Raw genomic sequence first — 23,049 nt, 5'->3', positions numbered from 1 at the left:
ATCAGGTAACTTGACCAGTAAAACCCAAAAGTGGCTGAGTCTCATTTCAAATCCATGAGCTTTGGCATTTAACCATTACACTCCACTCAGTATTGTGTTAGAGCCTGCTCTTACTGGCTCACAAATTTTCAGGAATTTTGTAAGCTGGTTGTTAAACATGTTCATTATTAAAAATTAAATTATATAATCTTAAAAGTGAATAAATTACATGAAAACCAAAGGAAATACATACTCTAAATTCATCACTCCTCAATTATTTACTACATTTTACTGTTCTGACTCTTGACATTATTTATATCTTTTGGGTCTTTCTGGTAGAATATAATAGTGTATTACTGCATGTTTCTCCTCAGCTCTGCATTTAGTGGCATCACATTAGCAGCTGAAATCAGCCTTGGATGGAGAATTTGTGCCACAGAAATTGGCCAACAGTATAAATCAGAGTTTTGTTTTCTTTGATTGAGAGCCAGTTGTTAAACATTTATCAGCACAACACTGACCACATTGGTGGTGGTGGTCTTGACAGAATGTGTTAGATTATGCAGGTGAAAATTTATTTAAACAGATTTGATGTAGATATTTTCAAAGATGGAAGAATTGTCCCTGTCAACTATGTTAGTTGAGTCATATGTTCACTAATTGTCACCATTGCAAAGTTTTCAGTCCCCATATGCATTGCTGGATATAATATGTCATGCCCTGTCCCTGTCCCCTCCCTTTGTAGCCTTTGTTACCTTAAGGACTCTAGTTTTCCATTTATATGTTTAAGTACCAACCTTACCGGCTTAAAAATGTAAGCTTTTAACACTGCTCTGTTCCGTATCCTTCTGATGAAAAGTGGAGTTGGGTTGCGGCACAGGAGAGAAATTCAGAAGGGGACTATTGGAGTAATGACTGCAGTAGGAGAAGAGGGAACTATTTCCCGGGACACAGGCGCTGTCACCCTGGACCACAGCGCTGGCAGCTTCTCCTGGTGGCTGCAGCCTGAGAGCTCAGGTCGGATGGCTTGTCCGTCTCCTGGGCCACAGCCAGCCGCAGGTGCTGGCGCCCAGACCACAGGTGGGCGGCTTCTCCGTGTCCCCTGTGATACAGTGGGCAGCTTCTCCAGCTGGCTGCAGCCTGGGATCACGGGGCAGGCAGCTGCTTCGTCTCTTAGACTTCAGCCAGCCTCAGGCGCTAAGGCCCGGCTTCTTAGTCTTCCTGATGACATGGGGCAGAGGGATGGAGGGCAGGCAGCTTCTCCGGCCAGCTGAGGCCTGGGGTCAAGGGCAGGTGACTTCTCTGGCCTGCTGAGCACTGGGATCACGGTTAGGCAGCTTCTCTGGCCTGCTGAGGCCTGAGGTCACAGGCAGGAGGCTTCTCCAGCTGGCTGCAGACTGGTATCACGGGCAGGCGGCTTCTCCGGCCGGTTGCAGACTGGGTTCAGGGGTAGGCGGCTTCTTCATCTCCCAGGCCGCAGCCAGCCTCAGGTGCTGGAGCCAGACTTCTCTGTCTCCCCTGACTCCTGCATCTCCAATAGGCCTGGAGCGGCCAGAGCCGGATGCTTGCATGGTAGCTGTGGCTGCAACACAAGTATTCAGACTCTGGCCTCTGCCATCTTTGTTGGGTTAATGTGCATATCTCTGGATGGGTTTGGTGGGCGTGGCTGGTGGGCGTGGCTTGGGGTAGCAAAGGTACGTTCAATTTGCATGTTTGTCTATTATAAGGTAAGATAATTATTATTGCCAGAGGAATTATGCCACACAAATAGTTGCAGTTACAATTCACACATTGATTTATACTCTTTTTATCATTGCAGTGGGCCCAAAGCTTATTAACACAGAACACAATGTTACTCACAAAATTCCTGGTGCCATGGGTACAGGCTTAAAGGGAGCTCCCAAAATGTGGCTTCCTCTGGAGGCAGCAGGGGCGCCTTCTCTGTCTGGCTGGTCAGATCAGGAACCAAGTTACAGTTTCAGGGCGGCGTTGCCTTCAGAGATCCCTGCGCACAGCTTGGATCTACCTGAGGCCCCAGCGTTTGTTCGTCTGTCTTCTGGCACCAAGCCAAGCTGAATCAAGTCGGGAAGGGGACTGCGCCCAAGCTGAAGGCGATCAGCGAAGATAACTTCCAGCGATCAGAGCCACCAGCGCAGCGCAGGGATCAAAGCAATTAGCAAGGACCAGGCCTCCAGCAATCAAGCAATGATCAACTTGAATGGCCTATAGTACCCACGGCAGTCCAGCGGGGAGGAGAGGATTCTGGTCATCAAAATGCATAACAACATCTCAAGTTTAACAGTAGTTTCTGTGGGCATATCAGTAAACAAACTTTGCAAGCACTCGGTTTCACTCTGAAGAGGGGGAGGAGCATATGTCATCAGACATGGTTATCAGGGAAAGTCACTCTAAGTCAGCAGTCTAAGTTCAAATCCTTATCAATGGAATACACACGCTGGAGGGCAGTGGGGAATGTGACCTTAATATCACACTTTAAGTTTCAGAACAGTTAACTCAAACCTTTTAAAACCTTTTTAACTTTTTTGGCATTTTTAAACATTTCTATATTTTACTACCACAAAGCACCATCCTCTACCCTTCCATATCCCTTTGCCTGGTCTAATTTTTCTTTACAATACTTGTTCTTCCATTTTATTTTATCATTTATATGTCTGCTCCTGCTCTGATTTTTCCAAAGGAAGAAAATGGAAGGTTAGCTCCATGAGGACAGGTTCTGCACATCTTATTCATCATGTATAACCTTGCCTAGAATAACACCATCACAGACTAGGCCCTCACATTTTATTTTATGGATGGATGCACCGTTGGATGAATGGATCAATGGATCAATTGATGGTCAGTGAATGGATGGATGGACGGACGATGGATCGATGGATGAAAGGATGGGCAGACTGATGAATGATAAATGGATGGATCAATGGATTCATGAATGAATGGGTAAATGAGTTGACATCCAAAATGCCACAGGCAACACCTATAGACCAAAGCACAAAACACTCCAGCAATTCTTGCACATGAATGTAACTTTATTTTTACCTAAAGCCCACTCATATTTGCTCTTCCAGACACCTCTGAGGGGGTAAGTGTGGTTGTGTCTAGCCCAAATTTCAGGATCTGGGAGTAGAGGAATGAGTAACACAGGACCTGAAGGCTACCTGAGCCCTCTAGTGTCCTTAGGAGGCATCTGCAACCCATCCTTTCTCCTCAGATGTCATGGGATGAGATGTCTTTGGCACAAGGAGGCTGGACAATACCCCTGGTCTGAGCTGAGTGTGGAGGCAGCAGTGAGATGGTGGGGCTGACTCTGGTGGATGACAAGGACCATGTGCAGGAGCTGAGGATCAGAGAAGTCGCATCAAGTGAAGCTTAAAAAAGACACAGGACACAGGAGGTGAGTGGCTTTGGCCTCTGGGACCCACTGCCCCTACCTCCGCCAATGTCCTTGCCTGTAGGCATGTTTTCTTTTCTCAGCTCAGAACTTTCCCAAACATTGTTTCTAAACCTGGGAGACACACGGTAGTACCTGTCTTATTTTGGAGTTGGATATTCCCATTCCTTGTCCTCCCACCTTTCAAACTCGGGGGTTCTTAAGGCCAACGCCAGGACAGTCACCCACATGCCTGGCCCAATACCTGTATGGCCAGATGGAATATGCTCCCTGAGGATGCCCAGATCTAGGGGGCAGGGAGTGGTCTCTGTGTAGGAAAGGTCCAGGGTCAAGGCCAACCTGAGGCAGGGTTCTGGACATGAACTGACCTGAATGAGGATTTGCATTATTTGACTTTTGCATTATCTGACTTAATCCCCTCAACAGCCATGCCAGGAGGGTACTATCATTCTCATGCCATTGATGGAGAAACTGAGGCTCTGACCACACTGCCAGTTTGTGGTGGAGCCTGGATTCGCTACAGGTCTGACTCCAGAGCCAGTGTTCTTGGCACTAGAATGGGTGCCTATAGTTCACGTGAATATTTCTGGAATAACTCAGGGGTCACTAACTGGATAAAAGGAGGGATGAACCCTGGCCAGTGTGGCTCAGTAGGTTGGGCATTTCCCTGAGCACCCAAAGGTTGCTGGTTCCATTCCTGGTCAGGGCACATGCCTGGGTTGTGGACTGTCTTGATCCCCAGTAAGGGGCGTGCAGAAGACCGCCAATGGATGTTCCCCTCTCACATCGATGTTTGTCTCTCTCCCTTTCCCTTCCTCTCTCTCTCAAAATCAATTCTTAAGATACATATTTTTTTAATAAAAAGAGGGATGAAAGAATCTCAAGGTCCTGGCCAAAGCAGGTTACTTCACACTCCAGGCTATGGCCTTCAGGGAGCACGTGCTGTAATAACACCAGTTTCTCAAGCTACCCCACTCCAGGGCTCAGGGGTAAGAAGCACAAGGTTGGAGTCGTCTGACCAGAAGGGCTCGCCTGTGTTTCAGGCCAACATTGGGGGAAAATTGCCTCGTCATTCAAAGGCAACCAAACCTCTGCTTCCCACATGTGACTCTTCCCCACCCCACCCCAACCTCCACCCCAAGCTTTCCCAGGTGACGCACCAAGTGTCTGGAACCCCTCCATTCTGCCATGTCCCGGCTTAAGGCGCTGTCTCCAGCAGGCTCCTGTGGAAAGTTTGTACCAGTAAAGGGGTGTTCTAGAAACCCCACCAGCTCAGGGAGTGAACCCTAGATTGGGCTAATAGGAGGCCCTTGGGCAGGCCCTGTGAGGGAGCCTGAGGCTGGTAGGGAAAGGACTTCGAATGAGGGAAGCAGGAAACAGCCACAAATGGTCAGAGTAGAGTGGGGACTTGGCCAAGAATCAAGGGTTACGGGGGCTGTAAGGATGTCAGCTTGTGGACACAGGTATCTAAACGTCAAAGCTGTCATAGCTGCCCAGGAGGGCTGCCTTGGACTTATATGGGTAATGGGTGTAACAGGTCACCCCACAGGCAGTGTATGTCAGTTGGATATTTTCTGGGGCCAATGGGCGGGGGAGTATGGTATTTCCTGGACCTGGGAACCCAGAGCTTAGCCATCAGCTCCCTGGGCCAAGTTCAGATCCTTGAGCTCTCCTCACATACCTGAGCTCAGGTCCCATCATGTAGCAGATGGACGCAGGTTGGAAGCCATTGAAGGTGGAGCTCAGGACTGAACTGTAGGCGCCCATGGAGGGGAAGATGAGCCAGTCACCCATGTCCAGCTCAGGCAGCTGCACCTCCACACTGTAGAATGTGTCAAAGGCACTGCACGTGGGACCATAAAGGATGCAGGGGAAGAGGGGCGGCTTTGAGCAGAGCTCCTGCAGGGACACGGGGGTGGAGAATCAGAGAAGGAAGAGCTCCTGCCCCCAACCCACCCTCCCAGCCCATACCCTCGGCCAGCAGAGCACCCCAGGCACCAGCAAGGATACTGGCAGTCAATCACACCAGCCAGTCCCTATGTGCCAGGCACTGCTATTGACCCAGCCCTCATGGAGCTTATATTCACTCAAGTGACACATCCTAGCCCTGCTAATTCTCAAGGCCACACACACGGGGCTCCATTTCCTATCTATAAAAGCAAAAGATTTTAGTCAATAATCACTCAAAGTAGTGGTCAAACTCAGCTGCTATTGGAGTCACATTGGAGGAGGTTTAACAAAGGATTGATGCCACGTCCCAACCCAGGAGAGGCCTGATTTCAATCACCTGGGCCTTCGCCTTGGCATCGGGGTCCTTGGAAGCTTCCCAGATGAGTCTACTGTGAAGCAATTTGGAGAACCTCCATTTCCTAGGACTCCTGTATCTCCAGCATTCAAGGGTTCTGGTCACACTCACACACACACACACACACACACACACGCACACACACACACACAGTGCATACGGAGAGATCACATGGAAACCAAGAGGCAAACCGATGTGCACACACAACCACACAGGACCATGTACCCATCCACCCACCTACCTACACGGGTGTCAGTCAGCATGCTCATACAGAAAATGCACACACACAGAAGTGCGCCTGCAAATACAAACAGGCTTGCCTGTTCACATCCTTGTACATGCACGTGGTATGACAATCTACAAAGCCATGTGTAATCTAAGACCCTGTCCCCTTGCACCTCACAGAGGGATCACTGCCTCACAGGGAAAGGGGCTGAACTCACTGCTATCAGGTCTGGGAGGTGCCAGAGCCACAAAAGGGTCCCCTTACCTTCACCACAATTGGCATCCTGGGGACATGATCCCTGAGGAAGGAGCGAAAATTGCCATAGTGACCCTCGTTGAGATAGTACAACAGTTTCCGGTGGCCTCCTGGGAGAGGGGAGAGGACAGGACCGTGCTCAGCCAGGTCTCACCACTGACGGTCAACACTGAGTCCCGCACCCTCAGGACCGGCCCAGACCCTCTGCCCAGCACTGGATAACCCTTGTGTCCTGCTTCAGGAGCCTCCCCGGGTCCCCTGCAAGATTCCGGCCTGTTCTCTGGGCTCCCACGGCTCCTCTGCCCGACCCGCACCTGATCACAGTGCTGGGGCTGCTACTGCCACTAACAATGATTGTACAAGCAACCTGAGCATTGTTCCAACCTGTCTGCACATATTAAATCATTTCATCTTCCTAACAACACTCTGAGTAGGAACAATGAACACTACTGTACATTTGAGGACACTGAGTCTTGCCAGAAGTTACACAGGAGAATGGGACCGGGCTGGGATTAGTGCCCCTGTCAGTGCCCAGCTCTCACCGTCAGAGAGCAGCCTAATTGTCACCTCCTTCTCTCTAAATTCTCTGCCTCTGTTGATGCCTCACTGAGCACGTGGCGGCTTCTCCCCAGCTCCGTCACACTCCGATGTACATTGAGCTGATGCTCACCTGAAGCCACAGACCCAAGGACATGAACTACTACCAACCAGTTTCTGAACAACCACTCCTAGCCCGACCTTAGACATTGATGTCCTTAATCTTTCCAACTGGTTTCTGTGGGCACTGGGGCCATTGCATACCCCTTGAACATTTAGATGCCCAGATCTTTCTGATTATTGCTTTCCTCTCCCTGGGACACCCCACCCCCCCACCACCATCTTTTCCTGGTGTGAGTCACTCCTGTCCCTGCTCTCTCTCAGCTGCCAGCACTGATCCAGCCTCCTGTGCCCACAGCCCCACTTGTCACTAAGCCAGTTGGTCATGGGGTTAGTCATGGCAGCCCTGAGGCTGGGCGCTCCGCTCGGCTGCCATGTCTGCAAACCCACGGGCAACAGCCTCTCGGTCGGACAGACCTGGCATGGCTGTGCACGAGCTAGCTGTGCAGCCTTGAGCAGTCTCTTCCTCTCTCTGAGCCTCCAGATCTCTGCCTGCAAAATGGGAATGGCCCCAAACTGCCTCACAGGAGGGCTGAGCAGAAATGAGGTAAAACAGTAATTGCTCACATAATAGATCTTTAATCACTGGCAGCTCATGCTATTGTGAAGACAACAATGATAAGCCATAATATGCATAACTCAGGCTTTTCTTACACGATGGCTGAAATCATATGCCCCAAATCACAATATTCTCTAATAAGACGCTCTGTGAGAAAATGTAATTAGTGGACCCACATGCCTTTAGGGTTACAAAGGTGTGGGTAGGGCATTTGTCCAAAGGATAAGGAAACAGATTAAAATGACTTAGAGCCTGGCTGTCATGGCTCAGTGGCTGAGCATGAACCTATGACCAGGAGGTCATGGTTCGATTCCCAGTCATTGAACCCTGCCTGAGTTGCAGGCTCGATCCCCAGTGTGGGATGTGCAGGGGTCGGCCTATCAGGAATTCTCCCTCATCATTGATGTTTCTGTCTCTCTCCCTCTTTGAAATCAATAAAAGTATATTTTAAAAATGAAATAAAAATTATTTAGAAATACTTATATGACGGTCATAACATTTCAAAGTAAAGGGCACTAACCCAGAGGGTGAGTCTCTTCTAGCTCAACGTGCACTTCAGTTTCCACTTAGCTCCCTTTGTGAGGACAGCAACCCCACCCAACCCCTTCCCCGAAATAACAAACATCCAATAACTCTCCTGAGATGGTTGACTCAATATCATTTACTGTTACCCTACAAATGTCACCCTTAACCTCCAGGCCATGGTACCGACAATATTTCCTTCATATGTTTGTTATAGATATACTATGTACTCACTAGAACTTGGGTTCTAAAACTCCACGCCTGTTAGAAAATGCTTGCTTGGAAACAGTAAGGTGCATACCAGCAGGGGAGGCAGTGGCCCATGAGCTGTGCTCTCAGACTTCCCCTCCAGACACAGGAAGAATAAAGACCCTCAATGCCTCCCTCCAGGCTCTCTGAGAACAACACAGTAATGTTACTAACAGGCTCTATCCTGTAGCTAGATCAAAGCATGTTTCCCCCGAATGAGGAAGCCAGGGTGGAACTCAGACCCTCTGCCCCTCCTGCCCCCAAGGCCTGGAGACCCCTGGACAGAGCGCTCCCTGCCCAGTCGGGGCCCACCCACCAGGCTGCAGCACAGCCTTCTTGGCGATGATGTTGACAGCGGCCACGCAGACAGGTGCTGCGTAGAAGCGGCCTGGCTCCGCAATGACTTCAGTGCCGGTCCCCTCGGGGAAGTCCTGGGCCAGGGCAGCATTGATCACTCTCGCCATCTGTGGGGACAGACCCGAGCCCTGTGAGGCCAGTCCCTGTGCGGGGTCTTTCCCTGCGTCTTCTCTCTTCATTCCCCTGACAGCTCTGTAGGAAGGTGTCAGCATCCCCTTGTGCAGGGGAGGAAACAGGTCAAGACTGTGGCCCAGAGGGGAGAAGTGCCCGAGGGCACAAGCCTAGTGACCAGGCTGTAGCACCATGAGATCTGACTTGGAAACATTGAAAACAATCCGTGATCAGCAATGAGAAACTGTCCCCTGGGTGTGGGGGATACAGTAAGGAAACCTCTATCTGACTGTAGCCTTACCAGGGGTAGGAACCAACACATCTATAGAAGGTACAGAACCGCATGCTCCCATGCAAACACACACACACACACACACACACACACACACACACACACACACTTGTATATGTGCACATGTCACGCATGTAGAGTCAGAGAGCTCTCAACCAACACAAAGCCCAGCTACGTGCAGGCACATGACTGAGGTTCAAGAGCTCCCTGTACACACACACACACTCTGTGCAATAAACCCCGGCTGGGTCCCCCAGACGCCCTCTCCTCCTCCCCTCTTACCTCCTCAAACTCTGGCTCAGAGCCCTCCACTCCGGGGAAGCCCCCTCCAATGTCCAGGAGGCTCATGTCATGCCCGACCGCACGGCCCATCTCGAACACGCGCCGGCAGTCGGCGATGGCCTGTGCGAAGCTGTGGGGATTCTGGCAGCCCGAGCCCACATGGAAGCTGAGCACAGGTGGAGTGACAGGTGCAGAAACACGAGGAAACGCAAGGGTCAGCAGGAGGAGATACACATTCGGAAACAGCCACACAGGCACAATGTGAACCAGCACGGACACAGACATGGGGACACACATGACTACATGGAGCTCGTGGGCACCCACAGGAACCACAGCCTTGGCTGTGCCCATGGGGGTCCCAGAGACACACACCACATGACAGTCTGTGAGTTGGGGCTCTCGTGGTTATTGGGCAGTCACCTCTCTTAGCTACCCCTCCCAAAGCCTCGCAGCAGTGGCTCCTCTACTTTTCCTCCTTTGCATGCAAGTGATCTGAAGCCCAAATCTCAAACCATCCTCCAGGGGGCGCAGAAGACCCATTCAGGGGCAGGTGGGGAGAGGTGAGGGAGGACGCTCCTCAGGTGTAACATTCAAGGGCGCACCAAAGCTCTGAGCAATCTACATAGTAACCTTCGTGTACTATCCTATATAAGAAAGAGGTAATATGAAAATTGACTATCACACCCTCGCACAAGATGGCCGCCCCCATGTGGTCACAAGATGGCCACCACAAGAGGCTGGCAGGGGAGGGCAGTTTTGGGTGATCAGGATGGCAGGGGAGTGCAGTTGGAGGCAACCAGGTCAGCAGGGAAGAGCAATTGGGGGCAACCAGACTGGCAGGGGAGGGCAGTTGGGAGCGATTGGGCCAGCAGGGGAGCAGTTAGGCATCGATCAGGCAGGCTGGCAAGTGGTTGGGAACCAGAAGTTACCGATTGTGAGAGGGATGTCTGACTGCCAGTTTAGGCCTGATCCCACAGGCAGTCAGACATCCCCCGAGGGGTCCCAGATTGGAGAGGCTGCAGGTTGTGCTGAGGGACACCCCACTAGTGCACAAATTTTGTGCACTGAGACTCTCGTCTATATATATTAGAGAGAGAGGAAGATCAAGTGAGAGAGAGAGAGAGAGACCTCAATTGGTTGGCTCCTATACACACCCCATCAAGAGATCAAACCTGCTGATGAAAAAAAATATCCATGATGAAGAAAATACAAAAACTTTAAAGACAAGATTAGTTAACAGTAATTGAACCCATAGGAAAAAGAAATATCAGCAATGCCAATCCTGTTTTGATTTAAAATTTCATATTCTCTCATCATGGATTTTTTCTGCATTAATTTTTTAAATACCGTATTAAAACATTATTTATCTTCAGTACAAAGTTTTCGGCACCCCGTTAAATTTTACACCCAAGGCCAGTGCCTTGCCTGCCCCACCCTCCCAGCAGCTGACACCCACTTCCTCTTCTGAGGACCACAGGGAGCCACCGGAGGCCCAGAGGGGCCACACTGACCTGAGGGCACCCAGGGAGTCAGAGGCCGCAGACAGGCGTGGGGACCAGGAGCCCGGCTTTGCAGGAGGGAGAGTCCGTGCTCTTACCTGGCTCCCACCACAGCCAGGCCTAGGTCTCGGGCGGACTTGAGCAAGTGTCCACACAGCTCCAGGCTGGCCCCAAACTTGGTGCTCATGGGGATGAGACTCTGGCTGTCCTCAGTCCACAGTCGGAGGACCAGCCTGGGAGGGGGTGTGAGGTGACAGGCATTCTTAGACACATGAACCCTAAGCCTGAATGCTTTTCTGCCCCCACCCAAAATCCCTCCAGTTTCCTGGCCTCGGTTTCCTGGACTGTCCAGCCATGGAGATCCAGGGAGGGAACACACTACTTCTTTAATTTTTTAAAATATATTTGTATTGATTTCAGAGAGGAAGGGAGAGGGAGAGAGAGATAGAAACATCAATGATGAGAGAGAAGCATTGATCGGCTGCCTCCTGTACTCCACTTACTGGAGATCAAGCCTGCAACCGGGGCATGTGCCCTTGACATGAATCTAACCCAGGACCCTTCAGTGCACAGTCCCGACACTCTATCCACTGAGGCAAACCAGTTAGGGTAACACTACTTCTTACAGACTCTGCCCAGGCAAGAAACAGCAGGAAAAGGATAAAATTATAAACATCCCTTCAGCAGACCTCCTATAACAGGATCAGAGATATTAAGTAACTTTCCCAAGAACACACAGATGGGACAAGTAAGTCAGAAATGTGAGCCCTGGTCTTCCTGAATCCTATGTGAGTGCTTTTCCTGCAAGGATGCTGACTCCCGACCTCCTAATGCCAGGCTCTGCCAGCGCCTCTGCAGACACAGGGAATCTTTGACAAGGGTGGGCACCAGGGAGGGCACTGGGACACCCGACCCACATGCTGGTTCTTTGCAGCTTGGACGTCTCATACTCACCACGGAACAGCCTTCATCTCCTTGCTGAGGCCCAAGTCAGTTTGCCAGAACTTCCTTCCTGTCCCCACCTGCCTGCAGCCCTTCTGGTCTCACCTGGCCCCAGGGTGGTGCTGGGCCACCTTGGTCAGCTCCTCCTCACTGTCGAAGGTCAGGAGCTGCACCCCATGGCGGGCAGCATACTGCAGGTGGGAGACGGGCTTGCAGGGGTTGGCATAGATGATGCGTGAGGGGGCCACGCCCAGGCCCAGCACCTGCTCCAGCTCCCCCTGCCATGGGCAAAGCCAGAGTAAGGGGCTGCCTCCCTGCTGCCCTGCTTTTTGGGCACAGGAACCACGGGCACGAGGGGCTGTCCCCTACTGAGTCTCTACTGTGCATCTGGCACAGCACTGAGCACATATTGTGCTACTTAAGCTTCTAGACTGCTCTGAGGAACATATAGTTGAACCCATTTTAAAGACCAACAAACTGAGGCTCCAGTGAAATGGCTGGGCCAGGACAGAACGGGGTCTGGGGATGAAAGCGCATGTTCCCTCCACTCCTTAGCTCAGGCTGACTGCCCTCCTCACCTAGACCAGTGGAGGGTGCACCACACCCAGTTCATTCATTTATTCTTTCACAAACAACTGGGCACCACACACATCAGCCACTGTTCATGGGCTGCTATCCCCACTTTGAGACACCTGGCAACTGGCCTTTTTCCTCCAGGAACCATCAGGCCTATGAATGAGGAAACTGGCTATGGCCCAGGCTCACCTGGCTGGCACAGTCGAAGCCGATGCCCAGGGCGGCCAGGACACGCAGCACCCAGGGGCTGCTGTTACACTTCATCGCATAGAAGGGCGAGACCCTTGGCAGGGCCTGGCAGAAGGCCTGGTGGCGGCTGGCCAACACTCCCAAGTCGCCCACCATGAAAGGGTCTCGGTGGTCCTGCCAAGGCAGAGAGAGAGGCAAGAAAGCCTGGGCATTGTGTCACTTCAGTGAATCCTCACAGGGTCTCCATGCGGCAAGTGCTGCTGTTACCCAGTTAGGAAAAGAGGAAACTGTGGCTCTAAAATCTTTTTATTTTTTTCCTTTTTCTTGAATACATTGGGGTGACACTGGTTAAAAAAATTATACAGGTGTCAGGTGCACTACAATATGAATCTTTTTCTCAAAGTCAATAGCTACTACATGGCAATGGTAGGATTTGAGCCTTGATCTTCTAACTCTTACAACAGGAAGACAAGAGGTCAACAAGCTTTATAGACCAAATGGGCGCCAGGACTCTCCAACCCACACCCGGATCGCTTGGCACAGGGTGAAATCCCAGGAGCTGGTGGGGGACTAGAAGGGGACAGGAGAACTATCCCATGCCACCAGGGAACACAGCTATTCAGTAAGACCTAGTAAATTGACTTATAAAACACAAAGTCTTATTTTGTCCTCACCTAAGTAGGGACTGAGACCCACCCTCTCCACTCCCCACTCCATGACCTTCTCCCCCCCCCCCCTCTCCCCTCACCGAATCAGAGAGCTCCCGGATCTTCTTCAAGACCACCTCCATGGCAGATTCCTCAGGCCCCAGGGGGATGATATCCTTCATCAAGGAGCTTCCGGAGGGTCCTTCGTTCTCCTTCGAGTCAGTGAGGGTGGTGCTCACCCCTGACTGTCCGTCAGAGCCCTCTGCCAGGGACACTCCCAGCATCCTGGAAAGGCCTTGCAATGAGGACACTCCTCCCTCCTCCTCCCAGCGCCCTGCTGGCCCGTGGAGCCGGAGTTCCTGGGCCAGTAAGTCCTCGGCCTCCCATGCAGCCTCATAGAGCTCCGTGGAGCCCTCGTGAACTTTCCCATCTGTGGATGGACCACTGGCCAGGCCCAGCCTGCTTCAAAGACCTAGTATGAAACCAAACAAAATGCACAAAATTGCCAGGCCGGTGTTGCTCAGTGGTTGAGTGTTGACCCATGAACAAGGAGATCAAGGTTTGATTCCACAGCAGGGCACATGCCTAATTTTCGGGTTTGATCCCCATTTGGAGGCATGCAGGAGGCAGCGGATTGATAATTCTTTTCATCATTAATGTTTCTCTCTCCCTTCCTTTCTCTAAAATCAATAAAAACATATCTTTGAAAAGATACACAAAACATGCACCTACCATAGGTGGTTGGCATCCTCTTCCAGGCTCCTGCACACACATGTTCCCATTCACAGATGAGAAATGTGACCCACAGAAAAGATAAGTGCAGAGTCCACGATCTTTAGATTATAGGGCTAGCTGGGAGCCAGGGGGCCATCTAGCCCAACATTCCACTTTACACATGTGGACAAGTGACCCAGAGAGAGGAAAGGACTTGCCTAGGGTCACCACATGGTCAGTAGCTGAGCTGGGACTGGCACCTGGGCTGCCTAAAGCAGCCACTGCCCCTGCTGCTGGCCACCCATCCCTGAGACTGAAGTGAGAGCCACCTATAGTCTCAGTCCTTCTGTTTCAGCAGTTGGGGCTGCACCCATGGGCCCCACTCCACCCCCAGACTCACCTGGTGCCGATCATCACCTGCTTCTTCAGGCCCAGCACAGGGGACCAGGACCTATGGTGTCTTGGGCTTCAGGTAAATCCCTTTGGGAAGAGAAGAACTCAGTTCAGATCTCAGGCCAGGTGAAGTACCTGTGAAGGCTGTCCCTCCAAACCATGGCTACCACGACCCACTCAGCCAAAACCTCCCAGCCCTGTGGGTGGCCCACACAACAGGCCCTCTGGGTGAGGTCAGACTCCCATTATAAATGAACACCAGGGATGATCAGAATAGAGAAACCCTGGAAACCCAGTCACCCACCTTCCCACCTCTAAGATGGAAACACCGTGGGCTCAGAGGTCTTCAGACAGATTAGCAAAGCAGGAGTGGAGCTGGGAGTGGAACCTGACCTCAGACTCCAGCTGGTCTCTCCCTGTGCTGTTTCTCTGCCCTCCCTGCACATTTAAATATCTGGCTGGGAGACTCTGATTGGATAGTGAGCCCTCTGAGTCAACTGGTGTCCAGTCACACCCCCACATTCTCACTGCCCTTTCTCTCCATATGGGTTGCTGAGGTCTTACTCTGACTTGTTGTTCCACCCAGGATCAAGCATCAGGCTGAGTCTCTGGGCCTGCCCCAAGGTTTCTCTAACAGCTGTTCAGCCCAGGCCAGGATGGGAAGGTGATAAAGATCTCAGGAACACAGAACCCAGGCCCTCAGCCCTTCTACTCTGTGGCAGCTTGAGGAGGGAGGCAGTTCATCCCCTGAACTCCACAAAACATTTGGGGATACAAATTAGCTTTGGAGGGATATTGGTCAGGGTGGTGGTGAATATAATGTCATTATTTAGTGCTTACTCACCACCAAGCGCCCTGCCATGTATCAAACCATTTAACACTCACAAAACCTTATGGATATAGTTGCAATTATCTTACAGGTAATGAAACCAAGGCACAGAGAGGCAGGATAATAATAGAATCTATTTACTAGGATCACAGAGAGTGCATGAGATAATGCATGTAAATCTCATATTCACTTGATTCTTAGATTCACTTGTTGATAGATGCATATTTGTTGTTCATAATTTGTATCTTTAACTTTTTCTTCTTCTTCCTCTTCTTAAAGGATACCATTCAGCATTTCATATAATACTGGTTTGGTGGTGATGAACTCCTTTAGCTTTTCCTTATCTGTGAAGCTCTTTATCTGACCTTCAATTCTGAATGATAGCTTTGCTGGATAAAGTAATCTTGGTTGTAGGTTCTTGGCATTCATCACTTTGAATATTTCTTGCCACTCCCTTCTGGCCTGCAAAGTTTCTGTTGAGAAATCAGCTGACAGTCATATGGGTATTCCCTTGTAGGTAACTGAGTTTCTTTCTCTTGCTGCTTTTAGGATTCTCTCTTTGTCTTTTGCTCTTGGCATTTTAATTATGATGTGTCTTGGTGTGGTCCTCTTTGGCTTCCTTTTGTTTGGAGTTCTCTGCGCTTCCTGGACTTGGAAGTCTATTCCTTTCACCAGGTAGGGGAAGTTTTCTGTCATTATTTCTTCAAATAGGTTTTCAATATCTTGCTCTCTCTCATCTTCTGGTACCCCTATAATTCTGATGTTGGTACGCTTGAAGCTGTCCCAGAGGCTCCTTACACTATCTTCGTATTTTTGGATTCTTTTTTCATTTTGCTTTTCTGGTTGGGTGTTTTTTGCTTCTTCACATTTCAAATCTTTGACTTGATTCTTGGGTTCCTCTGGTCTGCTGTTGGGAGTCTGTATAATATTCTTTATTTCAGTCAGTATATGCTTAATTTCTAGTTGGTTCTTTATCACAACATCGAGGGTCTCATTAGATTTCTTGTAGATCTCAATAAGTTTATCCGTGGCTTCTACACAGTTCTTGAGAGACCTTAAAAGTGTGGTTCTGAACTCAATATCCTCCACTGAAAGATTTGTCCTGTTTCTTTGTTTCCACATTTTTTATGCTTTCTTGGTGCACCCCCTAGTGGTCTTGTGTGCAGTCTTGTTGTAGTTAAGCCTTGATTGTTGTAGTTAATACTAGGGGGATTTGACCTCCAGGCCAACTGGCTGTGAGAATCAGCTGTGTGTGCAGTGGGAAAACCTTTGTCCTCTGGGGAGGTGCTAATCTAGCCTTTGCCTGCGGCTATCCGGCAAATGGCTCTGCGCAGGGCTTGGGCGGGGCGGGTCAAAGGGGATCAACAGGGCGGGCAGAGGGAGCAGTTATGGCTGCTCTCAGTTCTGTCCCCAGAGGCTCTGCCTCTCAGAGTCCCAGCATCCGCTGCAAACCTCGGAGAGAAAGCTGCCTGCGTTCCAACCAATGCCAGACAGTCCCACTTCTCCCGATTGAGTCTGGGTCATTAGAGACTCGCCCAGAACTGGAGCTCAGAGCCTGAGATTCCCTCCCGATTGAAAACGACAACTGGGCCCTCAGCCACCAGCCCGCTCCGCGCGCACCACCGCACCTTTGTATTTTCCGCACTGCGCCTCCTCTGAGTCTCGGTATACTGTTCTCTTTCCTTCTAGTTGAAGAATTTCCCCTCAGCCAGCCTTCCTGTGGTTCTGGGTGATGTCCGTTCTGTCTTTCAGTTGTATTTTTGAAGTGGTTGTTCGAGGCAGCAAACTCCGGTGTTTACCTATGCCGCCACCTTGGTTTCCTCACCAAAACACATCTTAATTGAAATGTCAAAGGTTAAAGACAAAGAGACAATCTTAAAAGCAGCAAGAGAAAAACAGCTAGTTACTCACTAGGAAGCACCCATACGACTACTATCAGCTGATTTCTCAACAGAAATTTTGCAAGCTAAAGGGAGTGGCAAGAAGTATTCAACATGGTGAATAGCAAGGACCTACAACCAATATTACTCACCCAGCAAAGCTATCATTTCGAATTGAAGGTCACATAAGAGCTTCACAGGCAAAAAAAAGCTAAAGGCGCTCATCACTGTCAAACCAGTATTACATGAAATGTTGAAGGGTCTTCTTTAGGAAAAAGAAGAAGGAGGAGGAAGAAAAGAAGAAAGAAGAGGAGGAGGAGAGGAGGAAGAAAAAAGAGATAAAAATATGAACAATAAAATGGTAATAAATACATATCTACCAACAATTGAATCTAAAAATTAAAATAATTTGTCCTAGCTGGTTGGGCTCAGTGGATAGAGCATCGGCCTACAAACTGAAGGGTCCCTGGTTTGATTCTGGTCAAGGGCACATGCCCAGGTTGCAGGCTCAATCCCCAGTAGGGGGCATGCAAGAGGCTGCCAATCAATGATTCTCTCATCGTTGATGTTTCTCTCTCTCCCTCTCCCTTCCTCTCTGAACTCAATAATAATATTTTTTAAATACATAAATAAAATTAAAACAAATGAACAAGAAATCTAATGAACAAAATAAACTGATGAATAAAATAGAACCAGAGGCATGGAAACATGGAATAGACAGATGAATCCCATCAAGAAGTAGGGAGAGGGGGTCAGAAGAGGCAACTAAAAAACTTATATGCATATATTCATTACCTAAGGACACAAACAATGAGGTGGTAAAAGCCTGGGGCAGGGTGAGAACAGGGTGGAGGTGGGCAATGGGGGAAAAAAGGGAGACCTCTGTAATACTCTTGACAATAAAGATTTTTTGAAAATAACTCATTAAACTAGTTTATGATAATAATGATGTTAGCATGATAAAGAACTTAGAGATCATCTACACCAGCAATTTTTAAACTTTTGGCCTTAAAAACTAACATATGGACCCTACAGTGGATATTTGTCATGTCTTGTGGCTACCCACCATCTATGAACAGCCCCTCCTCCACTCCTTCCCTTCTGCCATGGGGAAGCAAGAAATGGACCTTCCCAGACTCCTTTGTAGCAGGGATGTGTGAGGATATGACCTGGGATCTATCAGATTCATTTGCCGGCATGAGGATCAGCTGGTTATAAAAGTGACTGCAGCAGGCATGTGGGTAGTGGTGAAATAATATAAATAAATAAATAAATAAATAAATAAATAAATAAATAAGCAAATGAGGCTGGGACTCAGTAACGGGTCACGACCAGACAGGAGGAGGTTACATGTGCAGGCGAGGCCTAGAGCGGTGACAGAGACAGAGGCAGCGGCTTGGGCGGCCCTGGTGCTGACACAGGTCAGGGGCTGGGAGACACTGCAAGTCAGGCACAGGTCCCGGCACCCTGCCGGGTGCCTACTTTCAAGGCAGGAGGTGGGGCGCCTCCTCCCACAATTTCAATTGCAGGCTGGGCCTCTAGTAGTTAATAAAATTATTACCTGTCTCTTCTGAAATGATCTGATCTCCTAGAAAATCAGGCTTTGGGGACCAAATGTTTCCTTACATAGAATGGCATGAAAGGCACGTATTGGGGATGGAGTGTCATCTAAACGTATGAGAGAATTTAGAGGAATAAAAGAATAAACTCAGAGTCATCATTTATTGGCACAAGACATGATCAGAGAACCAGGAACTATCTATGACTGAACTATGACGAATCCCTCATCTCTTGTAGCTGAAGAGATAAAGAAGCCAATCACAAAAACTAAAATCAAAACTTAAGATTATAAATTGTCACATTACAATGCCAGTTAAATTACAGCCTTACTTCACACACACACACACACAAACACACACACACACACACACACCACAAATAACAGATATCAAATGCCCGACAAGCACATGAGGCAATATTCAACATCATTAGTCATCAGAGAAATGAAAAATAAAACTACCATGAGATGCCACTCATCCTCGTTAGCATGGTTAAGATGAAAGAGACTGGCAATGCCAAGTGCTTTGGAAGATTTAGAGCAGCTGGAACTCCCATTCCTGCTGCTAAGACCACTGGAGAACCTTTTTGGCAGCATTTAATAAAGCTAAGCAGACACCTACCCTATGACTCAGCAATTTTACTCTGAGTATATACCCAGAGAAGTAAGAAATGCCCAACCAAAATATATCCACCAAAAATATGGACAAATGTTCACAGCAAGTCTATTTACAACATCCCCAATAGGACACAATCCTGAAGTCCATCAACCATAGAATTGATAAATAAATTCATGCCTATTTCATGGAATACTACAAACCAATGAAAAAAGATGTAATGCAAAAAAAAAAAAAATGAGTGAATCTCACATCACATATCTAATGTTGAGCAAAAAAGCCAGGCCCAAAATAATGACACATACATACATACTTTAAGATTCCATTGATATGAAATTCAAACCAAGAAAATTAATCTATGCTGACAGTACTCAGAAGAGTCAAGACCTCTGAGTAGTGCCAGTGACTGGGAAAGGGTGTTGAGGGGGCCTCTGGGTGCTGGAAGTGTTCTATACCTTATAATCTTCATCTCTATCTTATATATGTAATCTTCATCTTTTTACATATACATACATGTATATGTATATATAATCTATATTCACAAATATATGTAGTATAAATAGTCACTCAGCTGTACACTGACTGATCAGGCCTCTGATCTCATGTGAAAGTTGAAGGATTGACTTTGAAAGACAGCATCCTAAGAATTGTAAGAAAGACTTATGGGAAGATTTAAAAGTCTCAGAGTATCTTAAGCCCACAGACCGACCCATTATGAATCCCTTGTCAGCACAAGTAACCTTTAGTCCTGGACTGATGAGGCCCTACCCCACTGGCTAAAGATCTTTTCATAAACGGGCCCAGGCTTCAAGCAATAGGCACTCTTTTCATGGACCAGCCCACCATCCTCCACTGCCCAGGTGCTTTAACAGAACCCCCAGAGCACCCCAATTACCAAGTCAGGCCCTAGGAAGGAAAACTGACATGCCAATATAATCTGAAGGTTTTAACTACTTCACATGAAGAAAACCTATAGAATCTGCTTGGGAATGAACTCTGAGGTGTTAGACCTGGAAGGGAGGAACATCATTTAAGATCAGATCAATTATTCATGAGTTCTTACCCACATTCTGCCCTCTAGGCACAAGCTCAAACATCTGGAAGTGGTTCATATGTTTGTTCAGTCCATCACCTGAGCCTGAACTCAGTGGCAGCATGGGTAAATAAATGCCATAAATTCCCTCGTCATCTAGAGGAAGGAACTCAGAGATTTAGAAAGAATATTCACACAGTTCACTCACCACCTAACCATGAGGTCAGAAAACACAGCTTCCCCCAAAACTGAGAAATGTATTGAGAATCACATCAGTGAAGGGAGCATAGGCATCTTTGAAAAGCACCGTGTCAGCCAGAGATAAAGAGGGAAATCCTGCCCTTGAAATGGACTCTCTGTTTTCAACGGGAAAGATGAGATGAGGTCCTGGAGCATCATACAGGCCAAGTAACACCACTCCCCCCAGAGGTGATAACGGTTACCGTAGTGGACAGCAGGACCCTAGTGGAATCAGAATGGTCAGGTTTGCAGGGGTCGACAGTGTGGCTCGTGGACCCTGGGCTCTCTAGGACAACAACAGCAGTTCAGCCTACTGAGACCCCATCTAATCTGTTTAACACAACAGGTAACTCCAGGTATACCGATGCCTTTCAAAATAATAGGCAAAGACAAGAAAAATATTTCATGTAGTCATAACACAGTAAGAAGTGACAACGGATATAAGCAAAATTGTGATAAACTATATAGGAAAGACTGAATAGAGTGGAGAGATATAAAAGAACTAAAGTTCCTATTTAAAGCAGTAAGTCATGAAATAGCACCACCGGCTGGTTATCTGGAAATAGTGAGGTAAACACCCAAGGACCCTGACAGAGTTTAAATGATGGCTTCTGGGGCAACACTAAGGGGAAATGAGGGTGCTCAGGAGTCTGTTTTTAATGAACCTTAACCATACCAGGCAGCACTCAGATTTGAAAGTCTTAAAACTTAAAGGCTAAAGGTAGTCCCAGATGGCTTACAGAGTTTTGTTCTTTTCACACATCCTCTTGCCCATGGTGGCTCTTCAGAGGTCTGCAGAGAGGCTCACAGGACCCAACCTAGCTCTTCCGTAAGCCCAATGCCTTTAGATTCTATTTTCCTGGTGACCGCCTTTGCACCTGGAAAGTTATGAAACATGGCCCAGGTCACAACGTGAGTTGTGGTCACAGTCCAGTCACACTTTGGGCTCCTCTGGCAGGCAGCGGAACAGGAACAGCCTCAGGTGGGGGCCCATGAGTACCCTTGAGCAGTGACTCTGTAACCTGAAGTGACCCAGCAAGGAGGCTGGAGACAGAGTCATCCCAGAGGGACGACCCGGATCCCTCCTGCCCGAGGCCACCGTGGAGCAGAGTGAGCTCTCCCGGTTTCACCCAAGAAGGACTTGTGCCCAGAGAGGAGGTTACTGTCCTTGTTTTGTGGATGAGGAAATTGAAATCAAAACAGGATAAATGACCTGCTCAAGACACACCACTGATACCAAGCCAATAAGGATCCCAGGCCTGCCTCCAGAGCCTGTGCTCCTATGGCGCTGTGAAAAACACATTGACCTGGTCTGAAGTTTGAGAAATGAGGTCTAAATAGCAGCTGCTTCATTGGGTTATTGTGACGGTCAAATAAGATGCCATATACAGAACCCATAGGACACTTGTTGACACATCATAAATCCCACATAAGTTCTTCTTTTTTTTTTTCAATCCTCACCCGAGGACATACTTAGAGAGAGGAAGCTGAGAGAGAGAGAAACATCAATGTGAGAGTGAAACATCTATCGGTTGTCTTCTGTACTCCCCATTGGGGATTAAACCCCAACCCAAGCATGTGCCCTGATCAGAATGGAACCGGCAACCTTTGGGTTGCTCAACCAAGTGAACCACACCGGCTGGGAGCCTCACATATTTTAACTCCTGATGGTGATAGTGATGCCAGTGATGGGACTTCTAGAAGAGGTTCAACAACAGGGCTCCAGGTTTGACCTGTTGAGGCTCCCTTGGCACACAATGAGGCCTAATGACACTTCTGAGGGAAGCTTCAAGACACTATGTTTGCCATTAAGTACCCCAAGGTGCTGCAACACCTTCAATTTTCACAGATGCAGAAACGAGGCCTCTGGCTGATATTTCTAGGTCTCCTTCCCAGCCTGAATGGTCTTCTGTAGATTCTGAAGCAGGTGTCTGGAGCTTGCCTCCCTGGGAAGGGAAAAGACCTCTGATTGCCTTCCGGAAAAATGCAAAAGATGCCTGTCTCTTCCATGACATAACTCCATGGCAAGATGATTACCTCTGGGAGCCACAGGGGAAGCACAGAATACACTGGATTTCAATCTGCCCTGAGGCTGAGCCTCGCCTGCTCCAGATTCGGGCGGGCAGCTCTGCCACAGCAGGCCTCACAGCGCCATGGGAGTCCTGAGATCAGGAGGAAGGACAGTTGGCTGCTTTCAACACTTTCACGATGAAACCAAAGAGAGCAAGACCATGGAGAGAAGCACTCGTCATGTTAACCCATCTACAAACATTATGAGAGATCTATTCTGTGCTAGGCACACAGTGGGGCAGGCAGAGAGGCAATCAGAATCTCCTAGTGAACTGATGAGTAATGTGTTTTACATCTCATAAAATACTCGGGAGGGAAGACACACTCTACTTGGAGGAGCTGGGAGTGTTTCTCTTGAACTAGACCTGGAAGAAAGACTGGGGCTTGTTAAACAGATAATAACAGGATAATTATGTTAAAGAGCTAATAATAATGTCAGGCACTTTGCATTCATTTTATCAACATGTCCCAAACTGTACTCATGACCTTTACCTCCAATATGACCTCTGCCAGCTTTTCCATCTCAGTGAAAGTTACTGCCAAGTGCACAAACCAAAAAATTCAGATTCATCCTTCTCCCCAGCTCATTCTCACTCTCCAACACACATCCCATTCCCATTTTTCCTCATGCATTTCCCCAGTCATCTACTTCAGTTGAGT

At 48.6% G+C, this 23,049-nt stretch overlaps 2 protein-coding genes across 2 annotated transcripts in view; both read right to left on the bottom strand.

Annotated features, from left to right (window-relative positions):
• LOC139003104 (antizyme inhibitor 2-like) overlaps window positions 1–2,278 on the bottom strand; it is a 36,482-nt gene extending 34,204 nt beyond the window's left edge. The window contains exon 1 of the mRNA XM_070404588.1: window positions 1,840–2,278. The gene's annotated coding sequence lies outside the window, so the exon portion shown is untranslated. The remainder of the gene's footprint in view (window positions 1–1,839) is intronic.
• Window positions 2,279–4,586: 2,308 nt separating this feature from the next.
• LOC139003106 (antizyme inhibitor 2-like) lies at window positions 4,587–21,082 on the bottom strand. Its single transcript, XM_070404590.1, has 10 exons — window positions 21,060–21,082; window positions 13,158–13,341; window positions 12,410–12,583; window positions 11,750–11,922; window positions 10,801–10,935; window positions 9,204–9,369; window positions 8,478–8,625; window positions 6,184–6,284; window positions 5,070–5,287; window positions 4,587–4,611 (listed from the first exon to the last, which is right to left on the bottom strand). Exons 1-10 carry the CDS (start codon window positions 21,080–21,082, stop codon window positions 4,587–4,589), a joined length of 1,347 nt encoding a protein of 448 aa, XP_070260691.1.
• Between the last annotated feature and the right edge of the window lie 1,967 nt (window positions 21,083–23,049).

This window comes from Myotis yumanensis, unplaced genomic scaffold (genome assembly GCF_028538775.1).
Source record: "Myotis yumanensis isolate MYYU_CA2020_CCGP unplaced genomic scaffold, mMyoYum1.0.hap1 SCAF_2, whole genome shotgun sequence".
In the NCBI taxonomy this organism is placed as follows: Eukaryota; Metazoa; Chordata; class Mammalia; order Chiroptera; family Vespertilionidae; genus Myotis; species Myotis yumanensis.
Note: the sequence above shows the minus strand (reverse complement) of the source record. Positions and strands in the feature narration are given on the sequence as shown.